The sequence below is a fragment of the Mercenaria mercenaria genome, chromosome 4 (assembly GCF_021730395.1).
Source record: "Mercenaria mercenaria strain notata chromosome 4, MADL_Memer_1, whole genome shotgun sequence".
In the NCBI taxonomy this organism is placed as follows: Eukaryota; Metazoa; Mollusca; class Bivalvia; order Venerida; family Veneridae; genus Mercenaria; species Mercenaria mercenaria.
Window position 1 is genome coordinate 4,662,814 of NC_069364.1, and position 23,179 is coordinate 4,685,992.

The following is a 23,179-nucleotide window of genomic DNA, read 5'->3' on the forward strand; positions in this document are numbered from 1 at the left end:
GTAGGATACCAGTCATTGGCCCAACGGTGTACCAACCGTTGGGCCAATGTTGCGCCAATTAGCAAAATGGCATTTGGCCAATGTTGGCAATCTTCGTTGGGCCAACGAAGAGTATGTGGTTGGGCCAACGTTGGGCCAATGCCTGTCTGCTATCTGGGTTAGCACCTTTCTATTCAATAAACTCACTATGTAGTGTATTATATGTATGTCATTTCCCTTTTTACTTATGTACTTATTTTTACAGGTTTGTGCTTATATGTGCTATGTATGTAAGTTTCTTTATAATTATTTAACCATGACATTCTTAACCGCTGTCATTTCATTTATGTTTTAATATGCCTAACTTTCGCTTATCTTTCTTTTATCCGCTTTATTTTTGTTATTTCTGTTTTCTTTGTTTGTCGGGAAATAGCTCATGAGCTAATGTTTTTTGTTATACTTTATCCGACGTAAAATAAAGATTCTTGTATCTTGTATCTTGTATGCTTATATACAGCAGTGTTGCTGGTCAATAGTAAGTAACATGTTCTGTAGAATGGTTTGCAGAAAATACGCAATCAGATGTGCAGACGAGGGAGGTTACTCTGAGTGGACTAAGGAGAAAAAATAATATCAGTTTAAAGATCTGTCATTTCCCTCATTCAAAACATATGACAGGAAATGTGTTACATATCCGGGAAAATTGAAATTTACATTGAACATATTCATTTATTTCAACGTATTTTGTCTTCCCCGAAGAGAATCCGGATGTGATTTTCAAATTTTGATTTTTATGATAAAAAAATATGGATTCAGGCATTGAAACTTCTCCTATCCCGTCTTTTGAGCCTTCAAAACAGGCTGAATTGAAACCAGAGGATAAAAGTTCTGGAGATAAACTAAAAAGCGATGACAGTGAGGATCCAGTAAGGATATCGGTGTATGATAGCAACTCGGAGGCTGATGAAAATGATGACAAAGAGTTTCTCATTCCAGATCCTGTACCAAACAGGGGTTTTGCAAATGAAGGGGCAGTGCCAGTTTCCCAGTATGGCTCTATTCAGGCTGGGCATACAAGGGTGTCATCAAGCACTACTGGTTCATCTTATGACAATAATGGTAAGATGTAGTTTTTTGAAATGTGTGCCAAATTAACTTCTTTTCAGCGTGTTCAGCATATATGTCTAATTTTGTTTTCATAAACCTATGAAAAGGTAATTAAAATATCTGTTTTATTAAAAGTGATCATTCCCACAATTAGCCCAGTCAACTTTTAAAAGTGATAAATAGCATTTGACACCTTTCAGTCAGCCCATTCATTGAAAGTTAAGGTGATTAATCATCATTGAATTTATAACACATTTTCAAATACCCCTTGAATAGTTATAATTAAGTAACTGGCAAAAATACTAAATATTACTATTAAGATAAGATAATCTTTTATTAGACTGACATGTGTGTGGCATCGTAATATACATAAGATATATGAAATAATACAAATTATTACAACACCTGGTCCAACAGGTCTATCATGTCACCTTTCATAAATACTCAACAATATTTCACGGATACACACACTAGAAGTATGCAGTAATGAACAAGGTCATAAATTTTAAATTCAAAGTGCTTGAATAATTGTTAAGTTATTTCGTCATTCATATATATTTGACAATATAATCATGATAATGTAATGATATTAGTTAAAGAAAGCAGGGTATCAGTGTTGTTGTTTGTATGTCTTTACGTAACTATGATTTACACAAAATATTTAAGTATATATACCGTATTTTCCCATATTAACGCCCCCGGGGGCATAACATTTTCCAAAGAGGGGTCGTTTATTTGAGGTAAAAAAATAAAAAATGAAAATTTTACAAAACTTAAAAACATCGTTCAGACTAGCTGTAAAGTGTTTCTGTGTTGTTTAATCCCCACAAAACGTAATTATTTGGCATCCAATTTAATGCAGTGTGTCTTTTATGCATTTAGATATGGTACCTCGTGTACTCCATGTCTGGCTTTTGACATGCTCGCGACACTACACATTACGTCATGACCCAAACAGCTGTGTACTCCGATAACATTTTCCTTAGTACATGCGGGTAGCTAATAGCGCAATACACAATGTCAATGGTTTGACACGCTGCTGTGCCTGCTTTTAAATTAAAAGTTCTTAAAACTGCCGAAGAAAAGGGTGTATCGTAAACACATTGCTGCAAGTTTGTTTAAAGTCGACAGGAAGCATGTGCGCGAGTGGTGTAAAAACAAATCAAAAATGTATTTACCGTTTAATTTTCTGTTTGATGACTGGATATGTACCGTACTTAGTACAAATGTTTTGGACTTACAGTACATGGACTGTTTAAAAGTGTGTTTAATTTTTAATACATTGGTCTTTAGTACTGTAAATTACTTATTATATGGACTTATAAAAATGAGGTAGGTGATTTTTCCCCTCCAAAATGGGTGGGGGGCGTTAATTAGAGGGGGGGCCTTAATTCGGGAAAATACAGTAGATCTGTTAACATTTATATAATATTTTCCTGTATCCTGAAAACAGCTCTGTAAGTTACCTGAAGAGTATTACAAAATATTCTAATTATTCTCCAGTTAAAGGTTTTAAAAAGGATGTACTTTATGATGTACTTTAGGTTGGATGTTTACAAACTACATGTATGATGTACTTTAGGTTGGATATTTACAAACTCAATAGTTACAGAGTATTGTTCTTGCGTGTGCATTTTAAACAATCAAGAGTCCATGGCTACATTACTAGTATAGCGAAAACGAACTACACACACACAGTTCCATAATTGCCTGTAAAAATCGATTTGTATATGATTGGAAACATATTCTCGAAACATATTTACAATAAAAACAATTATTTGCATTTGTATTATCACATAATGTATGTTATGTTGTAGTCACAAATTTCTCGTGACCACTTTCATTATCGAGGTATTTGAATATTCGGATAAAACGATTCGGATTACTAGCAAGCTGTGTATCATGTTCAGATATTTATGTGTGATATACATATTATTTTTGGGGGACATCTATATGTCTGCTGTTGGTATCATTGTTGAACATGAAAATGGTTTTTGAAATAAATCATTTACATTATTAATATCATTTTGGGGGGGGGGGGGGGCAATAGATTGTGAAACTTTGACCATTCTGTAAGTTTCTAGGACTGACAGAAACCCTACTTGCTAAAGGATGTATATCAGTTTTTACAGTACATCAAATGGTGTGTCTCTTGAACTTTAAAGTTATTGCGGCACTAAGAATTTGACTAAGAAACAGTACATTGACATCCCATATTCAGTCAAGCTGCAGGATACCCGAAAGTACTGTCCATCCAACAGCAACTACAATTAATATACAGGAAAATCATCGAACGTGAAAACATGCATTGACAAAGTTTACAGAAAGTTTCATTCAATGTTCTTTTAATTATAAAAAGTAACACAAAGTGGAATTTACACAAAATTACTGTGATATATTTGCTAAAAGTCTTGACCAGTTTAATATATATTAAAACATTACCATCTGTATTATGATGATATTTTTTTATGAAATTAAAATGTATTCTAAATATTTTAGTCGGCATCTGGTAATGTTTTAAACTAAACAATGTCTTTTATATGAAGTATATCACTGTATGCATTTGCTTTTAAAAACACTACACTATGATTGATGAACATTCACAACATTGTATCATCATACTGATTGTTGAAAATTAAATTGCTATATAATTTTATGCGGAGACTGAAATAAAAAATGAAAAAAAACCCTGAATTTCCTTGAATTTTCCTGTATTATGGCAGTGCCTGTTTGCACTATACAAAAACTGATGACAGAAATGGATTCTACAGGAAAATTCCTATCTGACTGTGAAGTTTCATGAGTATAGCATAAAAAATAAAATAGTTATGAAGATTTGATGTTGAAAATTTCCCTTTCTTCGGTCCATGAACGCGAGTTGATTTCCTATATACATGTAATATACTGGTAAAAATTTCCAGAAAAATGCGACTTTTTCCAGACTTCAATTCTTAATAACTTTTTTATTTTTTAAGGTATTTCAAAATTTAAACTGTTCTGAGTTAGGAAAACACAGCCCTTTAAGATGTATTTAATTAATTTGCAATATTTTGATTTTAAAAATTTAGCTGGGGTTGCTACTTGAATGGTGTGTCCTATAGCTCAACAATATCCATTTATTTTGTGCAAATTGCTTTTCAAATGACCAAGTTATTTCAAATTGAAAAACATGCAGTCATAATTATACACTGACCAATTTACTAGTCACATTGTAAAATGGACGAAAAGACTGAAATTTGTAGCTATATTAAATGCCGCATTAGGCTTGATATAGATTCAAAGCAGATATTTGAAGAATTGTGTGGTATATATGAACCTCAGACCATTTCATTGCGCACAGTTTTTAGGAGGGTTAAAAATTAAAGCTTTTAAAGCTGGAAAATTATCTGTCGAAGATGATACCCATTCTGGTAGGCCTAAAACCTCTGTTACCAAGGCAAACATCGTTGCTATAAAAGTTGTTGTCGAACAGCAGTGCTAGCCCTGGCTGTTATAAATTATTAGCCACTTTTTTTTTTCAGGGAAAAAATTAATAGACAAACTTGGTGTGCGCATTATTCACGTGCGCTTTCGCATTTCAATAAAAAACATAAAACAGGGCATTTTATAACTATTTATTCTTTTTTTGTTCATGGACCACTTAAACACACATTATTTTTCAATTATTATTATTCATGGTTATCAAAAGTCATAAAACAGTATGTATTTATTAAATAAACATGAATAATGTTTTTTTTTTTCTTTTTTTTTCATTCGAATTCATTGCAAGTTTCTTCTACTGTTCTAGTGCAAATCTGAATACATTTTCAATGAATGTCATTATACATCATCATATCACTGAACATACCGTTGATACTCGTGTAAAATGCGCAGATTTATGACCCTCGGGACCAACCCTGAGTCGTGAATGCATAATATTCACGGGTATAGACAATTTTATTTTTGCCATTTCGGTAAAGGGAAACTACTCTCAGCGCTTACTGTCTACGCTAAAATCTAAGATTGCAGTTACATACTGTAAAAGAGCGAGTTTTTTTTTTTTGTTTTTAAACAATTTTAATTTCATATAAATTTGATATTATTTTGATGAAAGAAATAATATAAAAAAATCATAGATATTGTGATACTAATTAAAGATCGAGTGTTATCTCCAACCGAGATTAAACTGTGAACAACAAAACTGACACGAGGTGTCACGCTAATTGCCGATAATTACTGGCCATTTAATAAACAGCAGACTGTGTTCAATTAAGCGTGTCAAAGTCACTGTTTTGAGGGGTAATTGTGCCTCTGGGCAAATACACTTCCTGCTACCGACTTCGCACGTTTTTGTTGATAAAACTATGTATATTCCAGCTGTTTATGGACAATTTTTCGCAATATTTTTTGTAGCATTTTTATTAGTTAATCGCCATTTTCTATCGCCAAAAATTGCATTTTAATCGACTTAAGAATAAAATAATCGCCATTTGGCGATAATGTCGATTGGCAGCGCGAGCACTGGAACAGGATGCGTGATTGTCAGCGAAAGATATAGCCAGTTGTACTAGCATATCAGAAAGCAGTGTGCAAACAATCTGAAAAAGCGTTTGGACCTGAGAAAGGTTTGCGCTACATGTAGGTGGGTACCTCATAAAATTCGCAAATTGTAAACCATTTGCCTTATTCATTGACCTGAATCCCTGTTATTTTTTTTTATTTCCAAGGCTTAAGAGAATGCTTTCTGGATAGAAATGTAAGTCCAGAAGTTCTTTTGGCCGCGCCATTTATCAGTGTCTTCAACAGATACCAAAAGAAGAATATTTATCTGATTTTCATGATTGGATAAAAGGTTACAAAAATGTGATTCAGTAAAGGGGGGAATACTTTGAATGTTTGTAATAAAAATAATTTTGATAAAACGTAGGGCTTAAGAAATCCGAACCCAATGACAGATCTTTTTGCAGGACCCTCATAGAAAGAAATGTCTCTCATATATATTTATTTCTTTAGATATTTATAAATAAGTAAGTGTTAAAGCAGCATTGTAATAAGTGTGATTGCACAGTAAGGTATGATTTATGCAACTGGTAAAACTAGCTAACTGCTATAATTATGGTAAAGGAAGAAAACCAGTCAGACTAGTATCTGTAAAAAAAAATAAATAAACAAACAAATATGTTCATTTTGTAACAATATCATATCTGACACTCAGTTTGGTTTCAAATAGGGACGTTAATCCACTGATGCTTTATTTGTTTAATGAGTACTGTTCAAAAATATCTAAGAAAAAGGGTTCTATTGTACATTTGTTGATTTAATGAAGTGTTTTGATACCATAAATAGAAATTTTAGTTTTAGTAGTTGTACAAAACAGGTATACAAGGCAAAGTATTAAGAATTGTAAAGGATATGTATCAGAAAGCTAAGTCTTGTGATAGAAAGTGTAACACTTATTCAGAGTTTTTCGAACATGCAGTTGGCTTAAAACAAGGGGAGATGATGTCCCCAATACTATTTTCAGTATTCATAGAAGACTAAGAGCTGAAGTTACAAGAATGAGTTGTTTAAAGTATAATGTGATCTTCATTAATACATTAATAAAATTAGGCACTTGGACAGTCAGTAGATTTTGATGACATATATTTTGATCTTTTTTACAGTTTTTTACATGCATGTTATTCTTTCAATATATTTTTTCCCCAGGCCGCTCCCAATAAAGGGGTAACCCCAGGTATTTTTCTCGTCATTGGTATACTAGGGGTCGAGGAGCATCTGCCTACCAGCCAAAAAATGAAACGTGTAAATTTAAAAAAAAACAAAAAACAACAGAGTTGTGATTTTAGCAAAGTATTCTTGAGAGTTGTATGAGTGAACATCTGTACTTTAGCATACAAGTTATGATAATTAAAACTGAGCATTCATATAACAGTCATTTTTCTGGAAAAAAACAACAAAACAAACAGATATTTCTCTTATATTGTTCCTAAATGTTGTAAAATAAATTGATGTGATTAATACGAAACAAATATTTGACTGTAATATCATTGACTTGTCCGAAAGGGGAAAGCAGACATTAGGATGAAAAATGAAACATAACTGTATTGTATAAAAACTTTTTGTTATACAAGCTATATTTTGCTGTCAGTTCTAAAGCTCATCAAGTTTCAGGCCTAATGGTCTTGCTGATTTTAAATGAAAATTTATGTTAACAGCTTGTGGTATATAATTATCCTGTGCTTCTGGTTGGTGCATCTGGCTTGTGCATCAGCCTTGTGCTTACAGATGGTATTTCTGCCTTATGCTTCAAGTTGGTGCTTACAGCTGGTGCTGACAGTTGGTGCTTTCACTGGTGCTTCTAGTTGGTACTTCTGCCTTTTGCTTCAAGCTTGTGCTTCTACCTTGTGCTTCAAGTTGGTGCTTACAGCTGGTGCTTCTGCCTTGTGCTTCAAGTTGGTGCTTACAGCTGGTGCTCCTGCCTTGTGCTTCAAAGTGGTGCTTCATGCTGGCGCTTCTACTTTGTGCTTCTAGATGGTGCTTACAGCTGGTGCTTCTGCCTTGTACTTTAAGCTGGTGCTTCTGCCTTGTGCTTCGAGCTGGTGCTTCTGCCTTGTGCTTAAATGTGGTGCTTACAGCTGGTGCTGACAGTTGATGCTTACAGCTGGTGCTTCTGCCTTGTGCTTCAAGTTGCTGCTTACAGCTGGTGCTGACAGTTGATGTTTACAACGGATGCTTCTGCCTTGTGCTTCAAATTGCTGCTTACAGTTGGTGCTGACAGTTGATGCTTACGGGTGTTGCTTCTGCCTTGTGCTTCTAGTTGCTGCTTACAGATGGTGCTGACAGTTGATGCTTACAGCTGATGCTTCTGCCTTGTGCTTCAAGTTGAAGCTTACAGCTGGTGCTGACAGTTGATGCTTACAGGTGGTGCTTCTGCCTTGTGCTGCAAGTTGATGCTTCTGCCTTGTGCTTCAAGTTGCTGCTTACAGCTGGTGCTGACAGTTGATGCTTACAGCTGGTGCTTCTGCCTTGTGCTTCAAGTTGAAGCTTACGGCTGGTGTCGACATTTGATGCTTACAGGTGGTGCTTCTGCCATGTGCTTCAAGTTGACGCTTCTGCCTTGTGCTTCAAGTTGCTGCTTACAGCTTGTGCTGACAGTTGATGCTAACAGCTGATGCTTCTGCCTTGTGCTTCAAGTTGCTGCTTACAGCTGGTGCTGACAGTTGATGTTTACAACTAATGCTTCTGACTTGTGCTTCAAATTGCTTCTTGCAGCTGGTGCTGACTGCTGGCAGTTGATGCTTACAGGTGTTGCTTCTGCCTTGTGCTTCTAGTTGCTGCTTACAGCTGGTGCTAACAGTTGATGCTTACAGCTGATGCTTCTGCCTTGTGCTTCAAGTTGAAGCTTACAGCTGGTGCCAACAGTTGATGCTTACAGGTGGTGCTTCTGCCATGTGCTGCAAGTTGATGCTTCTGCCTTGTGCTTCAAGTTGATGCTTACAGCTGATGCTTCTGCCTTGTGCTTCAAGTTGGCTCTTACAGTTGGTGCTGACAGTTGATGTTTACAACAGATGCTTCTGCCTTGTGCTTCAAATTGCTGCTTACAGTTGGTGCTGACAGTTGATGCTTACAGGTGTTGCTTCTGCCTTGTGCTTCAAGTTGCTGCTTACAGCTGGTGCTGACAGTTGATGCTTACAGCTGATGCTTCTGCCTTGTGCTTCAAGTTGCTGCTTACAGCTGGTGCTGACAGTTGATGCTTACAGCTGATGCTTATGCCTTGTGCTTTAAGTTGCTGCTTACAGCTGGTGCTGACAGTTGATGCTTAGCTTACAGGTGGTGCTTCTGCCTTGTGCTTCAAATTGGTGTTTCTGCCTTGTGCTTCAAGTTGGTGCTTATAGCTGATGCTGCTACCTTGTGCTTCTAATTGATGCTTACAACTGGTGCTTCTGCCTTGTGCTTCTAGTTGATGCTTACAGCTGGTGCTTCTGCCTTGTGCTTCTAGTTGGCTCTTTCAGCTGGTGCTGACAGTTGGTGCTTGCAGCTGGTGCTTTTCGTTGGTGCATACAGCTTGTGCTTCTAGTTGGTGCTTACAGCTGGTGCTTCTAGTTGGTGCTTACAGCTGTGCTTCTAGTTGTTGCTTTCAGCTGGTGCTTCTAGTTGGTGCTTACAGCTGGTGCTTCTAGTTGGTGCTTACAGCTGGTCCTTCTAGTTGGTGCTTACAGCTGGTGTTTCTAGTTGGTGCTTACATCTGGTGCTTCTAGTTGGTGCTTGCAGCTGGTGCTTCTAGTTGGTGCCTACAGCTGGTGCTTCTAGTTGGTGCTTACAGCTGGTGCTTTTAGTTGGTGCTTACAGCTTGTGCTTCTAGTTGGTGTTTACAGCTGGTGCTTCTAGTTGGTGCTTACAGCTGTGCTTCTAGTTGTTGCTTTCAGCTGGTGCTTCTAGTTGGTGCTTACAGCTGGTGCTTCTAGTTGGTGCTTACAGCTGGTCCTTCTAGTTGGTGCTTTCAGCTGGTGTTTCTAGTTGGTGCTTACATCTGGTGCTTCTAGTTGGTGCTTGCAGCTGGTGCTTCTAGTTGGTGCTTACAATTGGTGCTTCTAGTTGTTCCTAACAGCTGTGCTTCTAGTTGGTGCCTACAGCTGGTGCTTCTAGTTGGTGCTTACAGCTGGTGCTTCTAGTTGGTGCTTACAGCTGGTGCTTCTAGTTGGTGCTTACAGCTGGTGCTTCTAGTTGGTGCTTACAGCTGTGCTTCTAGTTGTTGCTTTCAGCTGGTGCTTCTAGTTGGTGCTTACAGCTGGTGCTTCTAGTTGGTGCTTACAGCTGGTCCTTCTAGTTGGTGCTTACAGCTGGTGTTTCTAGTTGGTGCTTACATCTGGTGCTTCTAGTTGATGCTTGCAGCTGGTGCTTCTAGTTGGTGCCTACAGCTGGTGCTTCAAGTTGGTGCTTACAGCTGGTGCTTTTAGTTGGTGCATACAGCTTGTTCTTCTAGTTGGTGTTTACAGCTGGTGCTTCTAGTTGGTGCTTACAGCTGTGCTTCTAGTTGTTTCTTTCACCTGGTGCTTCTAGTTGGTGCTTACAGCTGGTGCTTCTAGTTTGTGCTTACAGCTGGTCCTTCTAGTTGGTACTTTCAGCTGGTGTTTCTAGTTGGTGCTTACATCTGGTGCTTCTAGTTGGTGCTTGCGGCTGGTGCTTCTAGTTGGTGCTTACAATTGGTGCTTCTAGTTGTTCCTAACAGCTGTGCTTCTAGTTGGTGCCTACAGCTGGTGCTTCTAGTTGGAGCTTACAGCTGGTGCTTCTAGTTGGTGCTTACAGCTGGTGCTTCTAGTTGGTGCTTACAGCTGGTCCTTCTAGTTGGTGCTTACAGCTGGTGCTTCTAGTTGGTGCTTACAGCTGGTGCTTCTAAATGGTTCTTACAGCTGGTGCTTCTACCTTGTGCTTCTAGATTGTGCGTGTAATTGGTGCTTCTTGTTGCTGGTTCTAGTTGGTGATTCTTGCTGGTACTATGTAGTGTTGATCCAATTATCATACTGTCTTATTGTTGATCTGATGAGGTATCTTAAACATTACATTTTTTTTTTTTCAGAAAACCTGTGTTTGTTGCAAGCTCAAGTGTTCCTGGAAGATGCAGCCATGGTATGTTAATTGCTACAGGATATTTATACCAATATAATTTATTATATTCATTTTTACCAGAATATGGAAATCAGCTGTGACCTGTTAAGCAATGGAATACAATATATCAGAAATAAATATGACTTTTGTATTGCAGTTTATATCTGGTGACTTTATTTTTGCCATTCATATTTATGTGTGTCAAAAAATGAATGTTGTTGATAACATGACCAAAATTAAAAGGGTTGGTAGGCAGTTCTTTTATGGCAACTACAAATGTAGTCGAAGTGTGACCTGATAGCTTAGGGTCATGTATCTATATACGAAGTATAAGGAGAGCTATCCTACTCGACCCGGCGTTGGCGTCCTTCCGCATCCCCATCTTGGTTAAAGTTTTTTTACACTTTCTCTTTTTTCTACTTATCTCTGTAATTACTTGATGGATTTGATTCAAACTTAAAATAGTTATTCCTCATCATCACCCACATCATCTGAGATAAGGGCACCAAAATTTCATGATTTATCCCCCTTTTCATTTAGATTTTCAGGTTAAAGTTTTGATGCACTTTCACTCTATCTCAGTTATTACTCAATGGATTTGATTCAAACTTAGAATAATTGTTCAGCATCATCACCCACATCATATGACATAAGGTGCATAACTCTGACACAAATATTTCATGAATTATTCCCCCTTTTTACTTAGAATTTCAGGTTAAAGTTTAATGCACTTTGACACGCTATCTGTGTTGTTACTGAATGGATTTGATTCAAACTTAAAATAATTGTTCAACATCATTACCCACATCATATGACACAAGGTGCATAACTCTGGCATCAATTTGTTCATGAATTATGCTCCCTTTACTTAGAATTTAAAGTTAATTTTGATGCATTTTCACTATTTCTCAGTTCTTACGAAATGCATTTGATTCAAACTTGAAGTAGTTGTTCCACATCATCACCCACATTATATGGCACAAGGTGCATAACTCTTGCACCAATATTTTATGAAAAATGCCCCCTTTTTGCTTAGAACTATACTTATCTAGTGTTTGGATACACTTTATCTTTAGGTCTCTCATTACTTAATATTTTTGACACAGACTCAAGCTATTGTGCAATACTTCCATCTACCATTGACGTCATTTAAAACACTCCAGTGACAGCTCCAGTTTCCGCAGATGTGCCCAGTTTCACTATCCAGCATCGAAATTGTCGAGCGCGCTGTCTCCTGTGAGGCTCTTGTTATAAATTATGCTCCCTGAAGGGGAAGTATTAAAGTCACTGCATTGTCCATCCGTCTGTCCTGCTTTATTCAACAGTGGTATACACTTATACGCACTCTAAGTCAAACATTTCTCACCCGATCTTCACCAAACTTGAACAAAATGTGTCTGACCATAAGACCTTGGCCAAATTCGATTACTAGCCAAATCGACCCAGGCACTTCGGAGTTATGGCCCTTGAATTACCGAAAAATCCTCGGAGCACATGCGCTTTCGTGCACCCAAACCATACCTTACACTACTTTTATTAGGGTACATTTTGGTTGCAAGAAAGCGCATGCATAAGTAGTATAGGGTACATTGTGGGTCCAAGAAAGCGCAGACTGACTTACTATTTAGATGATTAGGCAGTTGTGGGAGACATGCGCTTTTCTCAAAAGCATCTCTAGTTTTTGTCCAGAGTATTTTCTCAGCAACCACTGGTTGGAATCTATCGATACTTTATAGGAAGCTTTATCTTTAGAGGAGGTGCACATATTACCTTCATGTTTTGGTTGGATGATTTTTATACACCCAAAGGGAGGTATTATTTTATAGTCCCGGTGTCTGTTTGTCCATCCATTAACAATTTCGTGTCTGCTCTGTAACCCTTGAACCCCTTGAAGGATTTTGAACGAACTTGGCACAAATTTTTACCACATCAAGACGACGTCCAGAGCGCATGTTTCGGATGGCTGGCTTCAAAGTCAAGGTCACACTTAGGGGTCAAAGGTCATATGGCTTTGTTTCGTGTCCGCTGTGCAACTCTTGAACTGCTTGAAGGACTTTAAAGAAACTTGGCACATATGTTCACCACATCCAAACGACGTGCAGAGCACATGTTTCGGATGGCTGGCTTGAAGGTCAATGTCACACTTAGGGGTCAAAGGTCCTATGGCTTTGTTTCGTGTCTGCTCTGCAACTCTTGAACTGCTTGAAGGACTTTAAAAAAACTTGGCACATATGTTCACCACATCCAAACGATGTGCAGAGCACATGTTTCGGATGGCTGGCTTGAAGGTCAATGTCACACTTAGGGGTCAAAGGTCCTATGGCTTTGTTTCGTGTCCACTCTGTAACTCTTGAACTGCTGGAAGGATTTTAAAGAAACTTGGCACAAATGTTCACCACATTGAGGTGACATGCAGAACCCATCAAGGTCAAGGTCACATGTAGCAGTCAAAGGTCATATGATTTTGTTTCGTGTTTATATTGCTCTGCATTGCGTTTCTCTTATTTTTATTTGGCAGATCCCTTTTTTGTTCACTTGCTATAATTCTTTTTTGAATTACTTCCCTTTTATGTTACTATAAATAGTTTTTGGAATTTCTTCCCTTTGTTTATCCTGTCCTTTGGGTTTCAACAGTCAAGTTCTTTAAATTTTGCCCCTTCCTCAGATAAAACCCTTCGGGTGAATGTTACCCCACTTGGCGGAGCTCTTGTCCACTGATTTATTGCTGTTTGATTATTCAACATTTAATTAGTAAACTATAGTGCCATCATATGATGCAAAGTTTAGTTTGAAACATTTACACTGACCTATATTCACTGAACTTATGTTAGATTTTCACTGGAGATCAGTCAGCACCAAGCTGTTTGCTTGTTTGAATGAACTTCCTGTGCAGTGTTTTCTTTTCAGTGGGTAAATAGATTATAAAAACTTTTGTCTTTCAGTACCGGTCTATAGATCATAAAGTAGACTTCAAGTCTCTGAAGGTGTACCAGTTCTATCACTCAAAGCCATTCTCTTTGTAAGTATAACATACTGTCTTTACAAAAGTGAGGTAGGCCTTTTGTTTGTTTCAGTTTAAGATAGAAATATATTTCACCAAGTGGACACCATAATTAAATATTTTCACGAGTGGAGCAGCCACAAGTGAAAATGTAAACTATGGTTTCACAAGTGAAATATATTTCAATCTGAACTGAAAAGCATAGAATAAAATGTATTAAACAGTTGAGCTATTGAAATAAAATAAGATCTATAAATCCCTGTAAGAATTTTAATAATTATAATTATGTTTTATTTAAAAAATGTTAAAGTCAGTTTATGGGATGAAAAAAAAAAAGATCACTATAATAGAAATTTTGTTGAATTTATGGAAGTGGCATTTTTTTAACAGTTTATAGATATATTCATAATGTTTGTGCAATATCTTGTTGCTTGTTAGTGCTTAAAATATCATTGTTTATGTGTTGATTTTAAAAAAAAAACTTCTGTAACTTTCAGATTAAGAAGTTTTGTGATACTAGTTCTTCATATGTTGGCATTTTTTGAATTTCCATCTTCTCTAACATGGACGTCAGACATACGCACGAGGGATGAAAGAGTGGAATTTCCTTGTGGAGTCACTGAGACTTTAGAATTATTTTGTTTAGTTTTCTTAATTGCAGACATATTTATGAAGGTAACCTATTTCCGCAAACAAAAGATTTGGAAGAAAATATTACATATATGTAATTAAAGTACACTGCTGTTTGATTAAACATATTTGTAACTTGGTATCGTTTTGTGAATTTTGGCTTTATTTTGCCAAATCAAGATGCCACTAGCCCACCTGCTTAGCTCAGTAGGTAGAACGTTGGTCTACGGATCGCGGGGTCGTGAGTTCGATCCTCTGGCGGGGCGTATGTTCTCCGTGACTATTTGATAAGCGACATTGTGTCTGAAATCATTAGTCCTCCACCTCTGATTCATGTGGGGAAGTTGGCAGTTACTTGCAGAGAACAGGTTTGTACTGGTAGAGAATCCAGGAACATTGGTTGGGTTGACTGCCCGCCGTTACATGACTGAAATACTGTTGAAAAACAGCGTTAAACCAAAACCAACAAACAGACAAGATGCCACTTCTACACTGTTCTAGGGATGGTACTAGGAACTTCGTTAATTTCATAAAAGATATTTTCAGTAATGCAACTTTTGTTATTAAAAATCTATGTTTCTTAAAAACACTGGCCTCCAGATTATACGACGAAAAAGAAAAAAGAGACAGTTTTTAGGTATCAGGAAATTTATGTTATATTTCTTAAGAAAGCTTTAAAACTTATTTAATTATAAATACCTGTATTTAACAAACGTTTAATACACATTCCTCTGTGGTATATTGGTAAAGACAGCGGGGAAGATTTTATTGTCGCGGCAGCCCAGGTTTGATTCCCGACTTGGGCATCTTTTTTCTCTTGATTTAGCATTTTTGAGATAATTTAGAAACAAAACTCATATTCTAATGTTCATAATATGACCATACTTCAATTCAAAGAAAGATCATTTTTAGCCAAAATCTGGAGGTCATTGCCTTTAAAAACAAACAAAGCTGTCATTTTCCTGGAATAAAATGCAAGCACATATAATAAGTGAAAGAATTTATTCAATCTGATTAAAATCTCAATCTTCTCGTACATGAAGCCTCAGTCGTAATGTTATTCTGGCTTGTCTCCTGGAAGATATGACAGCAGGGCCTCGCCATGTATATTTACTGAAAACACACAAGCAAAACCTCTTTGTGCATATTTTCTGCAACTTGCTGGCAGAGCCTAACAGTGTATGTTAGCTGCAAGCTGCCCACAACACCTCATAGGCAAAGTCCATCTGTATATACTGATTGTGACATTCCTGATTAAATTACAGAAAGGCAGTAACCTAATTTTTAACATAAATCATATATACAAACAGCTTGTTGATAGCAAAAACTTGACAATTTTCAAACTTCCTTTTTATTCTGAAATCACTTGCTTAAGCTTTTATCCATAATTTATATCTGATCCATATTTATGACACTTTTTCTTACTTTAGTGTTTTTAATTTCTGTATTCAAATAAATACAAATAGTTCTTTTCTTTTATGTTTTTTTTTCTGTAACATAAAATAAAAGCAAAATAAATGTCTAATTTCAGTCTCGTATCTATGGAAACCGGTATCTACTGACAAACAGATGGTTGTTAGTAGCTGAGTTTATTCTAGTGGTGTCATTAACAGACTGGATAGTGTCATTATCTATGGGTTGTAAAGAGGTAAATATCTTCTTGTTTGTAGCTGTGTTTTTCTAAGAGTGTTATTAACCTTTAGCCTGCTGGCAGCAAGTGATTTTGCCTTTGTGACCAGAGCAGACCAAGATCAGCCTGCACAGATGTGCAGGCTGATCATTGTCTACACTGTTCGCTATTCAGCCAGTAAATTTTCTGTGAACACACCTTCGAATAATAAATGGTACTGCCTACATTGAATGATGGACCAGTCCATTTTAGAAATTTAGCAGGGTAAAGGTTAATGATATAAGCACTTAGCTGCAGGTCGTGCTGATGTGACTGTCTTGTTGTTTGTAGCTGTGTTTAGCTGTGTCCTTGCTTGTAGGTCAGGCATATATAACTGTCCTGTTTGTAGTTGTGTTTATTTTAGAAGTGTCATTGATGGACTGGACTGTGTCCTTACCAGTAATTCAATGTAGATGTAAATATGTTGTTGTTTGTAGCTGTATTTATTTCATGACTGGCAATGCCATGTCCTTGTATTGTAGGTAATTTTTAAAATTATTGTATCATTTACAATATGTAGTAACTTAGTACATGTATCAGATATTTTTGAAATTAAGATAATTTCATTTTTTTTCTCTAAAATTAAAATCTTGCTGAAAGTGAAATTACATTTAACATATATTATTTGACTTGGGAGAAAACTGAGCTACTGGTACTCTTTGTTATGATATAAATTGTCTCTGTTTTAGGTGGTTCGTGTAAGAAGAATGTTGCGTCCTGTATTTATTATACAAAACTCTTCTCTGATGAAGAAAATACTCAACTGTCTGAGGAAAACTTTATCTCAGATTCTAGGGTAAGGTTATACAAGGTGTTTTTCTTGAAGAAATTACTCTTAACCCTCAGCATGCTGGTGGCAACCTGATCATGGTCTGCACTGTTCGCCATTCAGTCAGTATCTTTTTGGTAAGCACCCTTTTTAACAGTTAATGGTACTGTCGTCCAAATTGAAAGATGGACATATTTTTTGTAGAAATTTAGCAGGGTGCTTATTAGGGTTAAACTTAGCATTGTTTTAAAACAGTATCTAGGTACTAGTAAATAATAGGTTTGCTGAATACCTGAGAAATAATTTATTTAGTGATAAAGTAAAGTAACAACTGTTAAAGGTTGTGAAATAAAGTATTTTTTATAGATATTGTCACAAGGTTTTCTGTGACAATATTTCTCTCAAAAGTAAAACACAGGAATTATTACTTGATTTTTAGCTGGACTATACGAAGTATAAGGAGAGCTATCCTACTCTCCCCGGCGTCTTTCCGCGTCCCCACCTTGGTTAAAGTTTTGGTGCACTTTCTCTTTTTTCAGCTTATCTCTGTAATTACTTGATGGATTTGATTCAAACTTAAAATACTTATTCCTTATCATCATCCACATCATCTGACATAAGGGCCATAACTCTGGCACCAATATTTCATGAATTATCCCCCCTTTTCACTTAGATTTTCAGGTTAAAGTTTTGATGCACTTTCACTCTTGAAAACCTGAGTTATTAGATTGGGGTATGTCATTGGTCAGCCGGGCGGGCGGATGGACGGGCGGCGGCGTCAAACTGGTGTTTCCGGTCAATAACTTTTGTTTCGGTAAAGATATTTGAATAAAACTTGGTGTGTATGTAGCTTATATCAAGACAAAGGCTGGGATTGATTTTGGGGTTTCTGGGGTCAAGGTCAAGGTCACTGTTACTTAAAATAGAAAAAGGGTTTCCGGTCAATAACTTAACTTAGGAATGAGCTATCATGATGAAACTTGGTGTATAGAAAACTTATATAAAGTTGTAGCTTGGGATTGATTTTGGAGTTTCTGGGATCAAGGTCAAGGTCATTGTTACTAAAAATAGGGTTAGGGTTAGGGTTTTGCTTTAAAGTGGTGCACTGTGATTCAGTATACTTTTTATACGCCCGAAGGGACGTATTATGTTATGACGCTGGTGTCCGTCTGTCCGTCCGTCTGTCCGTTAGCAATTTCGTGTCCGCTCTGTAACTCTTGAACCCCTTGAAGGATTTCAAGGAAACTTGACACAAATGTTCACCACACCCAGACGACGTGCAGAGCGCATGTTCCGGATGTCTCACTTCAAGGTCAAGGTCACACTTAGGAGTCAAAGGTCATATCAGTTTGTTTCGTGTCCGCTCTGTAACTCTTGAACTGCTGGAAGGATTTCAAAGAAACTTGGCAGAAATGTTCACCACATTGCAACGATGTGCAGAGCGCATGTTCCGGATGTCTCGCTTCAAGGTCAAGGTCACACTTAAAGGTTAAAGGTCATATATGACTTTGCTTTGTGTATATTGCTCTGCATTGCAGTGCTCTTGTTTTTAGCTCGACTATTCGAAGAATAGTCTAGCTATTCTACTCACCCTGGCGTCGGCGTCGGCGTCGGCGTCACACCTTGGTTAAGTTTTTGCATGCAAGTACATACAGCCATCAATTAAAGGCATATAGCTTTGAAACTTATTTTTTCTTTTTCTAGGTCAATTACCAACCTCTCTGGGTCAAGTCCCATAACTCTGACATGTATTTTGAGCAAATTATGCCCCCTTTTGGACTTAGAAAATTTTGGTTGAAGTTTTACATGCAAGTTACTATCTCCAAAACTAATGCAGATATTGTTTTAAAACTTCATATGTGTCTTCGGGGTTATAAAACTAGTTGATAGCAGCAAGTCCCATAACTCTGACTTTCATTTTGGCCAAATTATGCCCCCTTTTGGACTTAGAAAATTCTGGTTAAAGTTTTGCGTGCAAGTACATACAGCTATTTCTAAAAGGCATATAGATTTGAAACTTATTTTTTCTTTTTCTAGATCAATTACCAACCTCACTGGGTCAAGACCCATAACTCTGACATGTATTTTGAGCAAATTATGCCCCCTTTTAGACTAAGAAAATTTTGGTTAAAGTTTTACATGCAAGTTTCTATCTCCAAAACTAATGCAGATATTGAATTGAAACTTCACATGTGCCTTCGGGGTTATAAAACTAGTTGATAGCAGCAAGTCCCATAACTGATATGCATTTTGGTCAAATTATTCCCCCTTTTGAACTTAAAAATCTTTTGATATTTAACCTTTTTGGGTAATATTTTCCTGCTTCTGGGACAATATTTTGAATAGTCGAGCTTGGCTGTCCGTTAGCAGTTTCGTGTCCGCTCTGTAACTCTTGAACCCCTTGAAGGAATTCAAGGAAACTTGACACAAATGTTCACCACACCCAGACGACGTGCAGATCGCATGTTCCGGATGTCTCACTTCAAGGTCAAGGTCACACTTAGGAGTCAAAGGTCATATCAGTTTGTTTCGTGTCCGCTCTGTAACTCTTGAACTGCTGGAAGGATTTCAAAGAAACTTGGCAGAAATGTTCACCACATTGCAACGATTTGCAGAGCGCATGTTCCGAATGACTCCCTTCAAGGTCAAGGTCACACTTAAGGGTCAAAGGTCATATATGACTTTGCTTTGTGTATATTGCTCTGCATTGCAGTGCTCTTGTTTTTATTTGGCAGATCTCTTTTTCTTGTACTTACAATTATTTTTTTGAATTGCTTCCCTTTTATGTTACTATAAGTAGCTTATTTTGAAACGTTTTTATTATTGGCCGTAGGGAAAAACCGAGACCACTTTTCTGTGGTACAACATGGATGGTACCTCCAATTTTAAGGTGTATTTTTACATACATGTACCTGACAAGGATTTTTTTGTAGACTTTGAATTTTTTTTTTAGGACTTAGATTTGTTTTTAGCTCACCTGTCACAAAGTGACAAGGTGAGCTTTTGTGATCGCGCGGTGTCCGTCGTCCGTGCGTGCGTCCGTGCGTGCGTCCGTCCGTCCGTAAACTTTTGCTCGTGACCACTCTAGAGGTCATATTTTTCATTGGATCTTTATGAAAGTTGGTCAGAATGTTCATCTTGATGATATCTAGGTCAAGTTCGAAACTGGGTCACGTGCCTTCAAAAACTAGGTCAGTAGGTCTAAAAATAGAAAAACCTTTTGACCTCTCTAGAGGCCATATATTTCACAAGATCTTCATGAAAATTGGTCAGAATGTTCACCTTGATGATATCTAGATCAAGTTCGAAACTGGGTCACGTGCCATCAAAAACTAGGTCAGTAGGGCTAATAATAGAAAAACCTTGTGACCTCTCTAGAGGCCATATATTTCACAAGATCTTCATGAAAATTGGTCAGAACGTTCACCTTGATGATATCTAGGTCAAGTTCGAAACTGGGTCACATGCCATCAAAAACTAGGTCAGTAGGTCAAATAATAGAAAAACCTTGTGACCTCTAAAAACCATATTTTTCATGGGATCTGTATGAAAGTTGGTCAGAATGTTCATCTTGATGATATCTAGGTCAACTTTGAAACTGGGTCATGTGCGGTCAAAAACTAGGTCAGTAGGTCTAAAAATAGAAAAACCTTGTGACCTCTCTAGAGGCCATATATTTCACAAGATCTTCATGAAAATTAGTCAGAACGTTCACCTTGATGATATCTAGGTCAAGTTCGAAACTAGGTCACGTGCCATCAAAAACTAGGTCAGTAGGTCAAACAAAAGAAAAACCTTGTGACCTCTCTAAAGGCCATATTTTTCATGGGATCTGTATGAAAGTTGGTCTGAATGTTTGTCTTGATGATATCTAGGTCAAGTTCGAAAATTGGTCACGTGCGGGTAAAAACTAGGTCAGTAGGTCTAAAAATAGAAAAACCTTGGGACCTCTCTAGAGGCCATATATTTCATGAGAACTTCATGAAAATTGGTCAGAATGTTCACCTTGATGATATCTAGGTCAGGTTCGAAAGTGGGTCACGTGTCTTCAAAAACTAGGTCAGTAGGTCAAATAATAGAAAAACCTTATGACCTCTCTAGAGGCCATACTTTTCATGGGATCTGTATGAAAGTTGGTCTGAATGTTCATCTTGATGATATCTAGGTCAAGTTCGAAAGTGGATCACGTGCCATCAAAAACTAGGTCAGTAGGTCAAATAATAGAAAAACCTTGTGACCTCTCTAGAGGCCATATATTTCACAAGATCTTCATGAAAATTGGTCAGAACGTTCACCTTGATGATATCTAGGTCAAGTTCGAAACTGGGTCACGTGCCATCAAAAACTAGGTCAGTAGGTCAAATAATAGAAAAACCTTGTGACCTCTCTAAAAACCATATTTTTCATGGGATCTGTATGAAAATTGGTCTGAATGTTCATCTTGATGATATCTAGGTCAAGTTCAAAACAGGGTCATGTGCGGACAAAAACTAGGTCAGCAGGTCTAAAAATAGAAAAACCTTGTGACCTCTCTAGAGGCCATACTTGTGAATGGATTTCCATTAAAATTGGTCAGAATGTTCACCTTGATGATATCTAGGTCAAGTTTGAAACTGGGTCACGTGCCTTCAAAAACTAGGTCAGTAGGTCAAATAATAGAAAAACCTTGTGACCTCTCTAGAGGCCATACTTTTCATGGGATCTGTATGAAAGTTGGTCTGAATGTTCATCTTGATGATATCTAGGTCAAGTTTGAAACTGGGTCAACTGCGGTCAAAAACTAGGTCAGTAGGTCTAAAATTATTAAAATCTTTTGACCTCCCTAGAGGCCATATTTTTCAATGGATCTTCATGAAAATTGATCTGAATGTTCACCTTGATGATATCTAGGTCAGTTTCGAAACTGGGTCATATGCAGTCAAAAACTAGGCCAGTAGGTATAAAAATAGAAAAACCTTGTGACCTCTCTAGAGGCCATATTTTTCATGAGATCTTCATGAAAATTAGTGAATGTTCACCTTGATGATATCTAGATAAAGTTCAAAACAGGGTCACGTACCTTCGAAAACTAGGTCAATAGGTCAAATAATAGAAAAACCTTGTGACCTCTTTAGTGACCATATTTTTCAATGGATCTTTATGAAAATTGGTCAGAATTTTTATCTTGATAATATCTAGGTCAAGTTCAAAACTGGGTCACATGAGCTCAAAAACTAGGTCACTATGTCAAATAATGACGTCATACTCAAAACTGGGTCATGTGGGAAGAGGTGAGCGATTCAGTACCATCATGGTCCTCTTGTTTGAAGTTTTCCTTTTGTTGTTCCAGTCCTTTTGGGCTTCAGCAGTCAAGTTCTTAAAATTTTGCTCCCATCCTATGATGTAAGCCTTCGGGCGTATATTGCCCCACTTGGCGGTGCTCTTGTTTATTCTTATGAAAAGTGTTGAAAATCTGGTTTCCTGGCATTGCCGCGTTTCTTGTTACTGAATGGATTGATTCAAACTTAAAATAGTTGTTCAGCATCATCACCCACGTCATATGACACAAGGTGCATAACTCTGGCACCATTTTTTCATGAATTATTCCCCCTTTTTACTTAGAATTTCAGGTTAAAGTTTTGGTGCACTTTCACTCTACCTCTGTTATTACTGAATGGATTTGATTCAAACTTAAAATAGTTGTTCAGCATCATCACCCACATCATATGACACAAGATGCATAACTGGCACAATTTTTCATGAATTATTCCCCTTTTTACTTAGAATTTCAGGTTAAAGTTTTATGCACTTTCACTCTATCTCTGTTATTACTGAATGGATCTGATTCAAACTTAAACAGTTGTTCAACATCATTACCCTTATCATATAACACAAGGTGCATAACTCATGGACCAATCTTTCATGAATTATTTCCCCTATTTACTTAGAATTTTAGGTTAAAATTTTGGTGCATTTTTACTCTACCTCTGTTATTACTGAATGGATTTGATTCAAACTTAAAATAGTTGTTCAACATATCACCCACACCATATGGTGCAAGGTGCATAACTCTCGCACCAATTTTTCATTAATTATTCCATCTTTTTACTTAGAATTTGAGGTTAAAGTTTTGATGCACTTTCACTCTGTCTCTGTTATTACTGAATGGATTTGATTCAAACTTAAAATAGTTGTTCAGCATCATCACCCACATCATATGACACAAGATGCATAACTCTGGCACAATTTTTCATGAATTATTCCCCTTTTTAGCCCACCATCATCATGATGGTGGGCTATTCAAATCACTCTGCGTCCGTGGTCCGTCTGTGTGTCATTCCGTCCGTCCGTTAACAATTTCTCGTTATCGCATCTCCTCAGAAACTACTTAGGGGGATTTTGACCAAACTTTGTCAGAATGATGTATTGGTACCCTAGTTGTGTCCCCCTGAAAATCAGA

The 23,179-nt window shown here is 37.1% G+C and overlaps 1 protein-coding gene across 1 annotated transcript in view; it reads left to right on the forward strand.

The window, feature by feature from the left end:
* The first annotated feature begins 562 nt into the window (after nucleotides 1–562).
* LOC123550870 (two pore channel protein 2-like) overlaps nucleotides 563–23,179 on the forward strand; it is a 71,968-nt gene continuing 49,351 nt past the window's right edge. Inside the window, exons 1-6 of the mRNA XM_053540021.1 lie at nucleotides 563–1,098; nucleotides 10,643–10,692; nucleotides 13,614–13,690; nucleotides 14,170–14,347; nucleotides 15,834–15,950; nucleotides 16,661–16,767. Coding sequence (XP_053395996.1) covers nucleotides 786–1,098; nucleotides 10,643–10,692; nucleotides 13,614–13,690; nucleotides 14,170–14,347; nucleotides 15,834–15,950; nucleotides 16,661–16,767 — 842 coding nt within the window. The 5' untranslated portion in view covers nucleotides 563–785. The remainder of the gene's footprint in view (nucleotides 1,099–10,642; nucleotides 10,693–13,613; nucleotides 13,691–14,169; nucleotides 14,348–15,833; nucleotides 15,951–16,660; nucleotides 16,768–23,179) is intronic.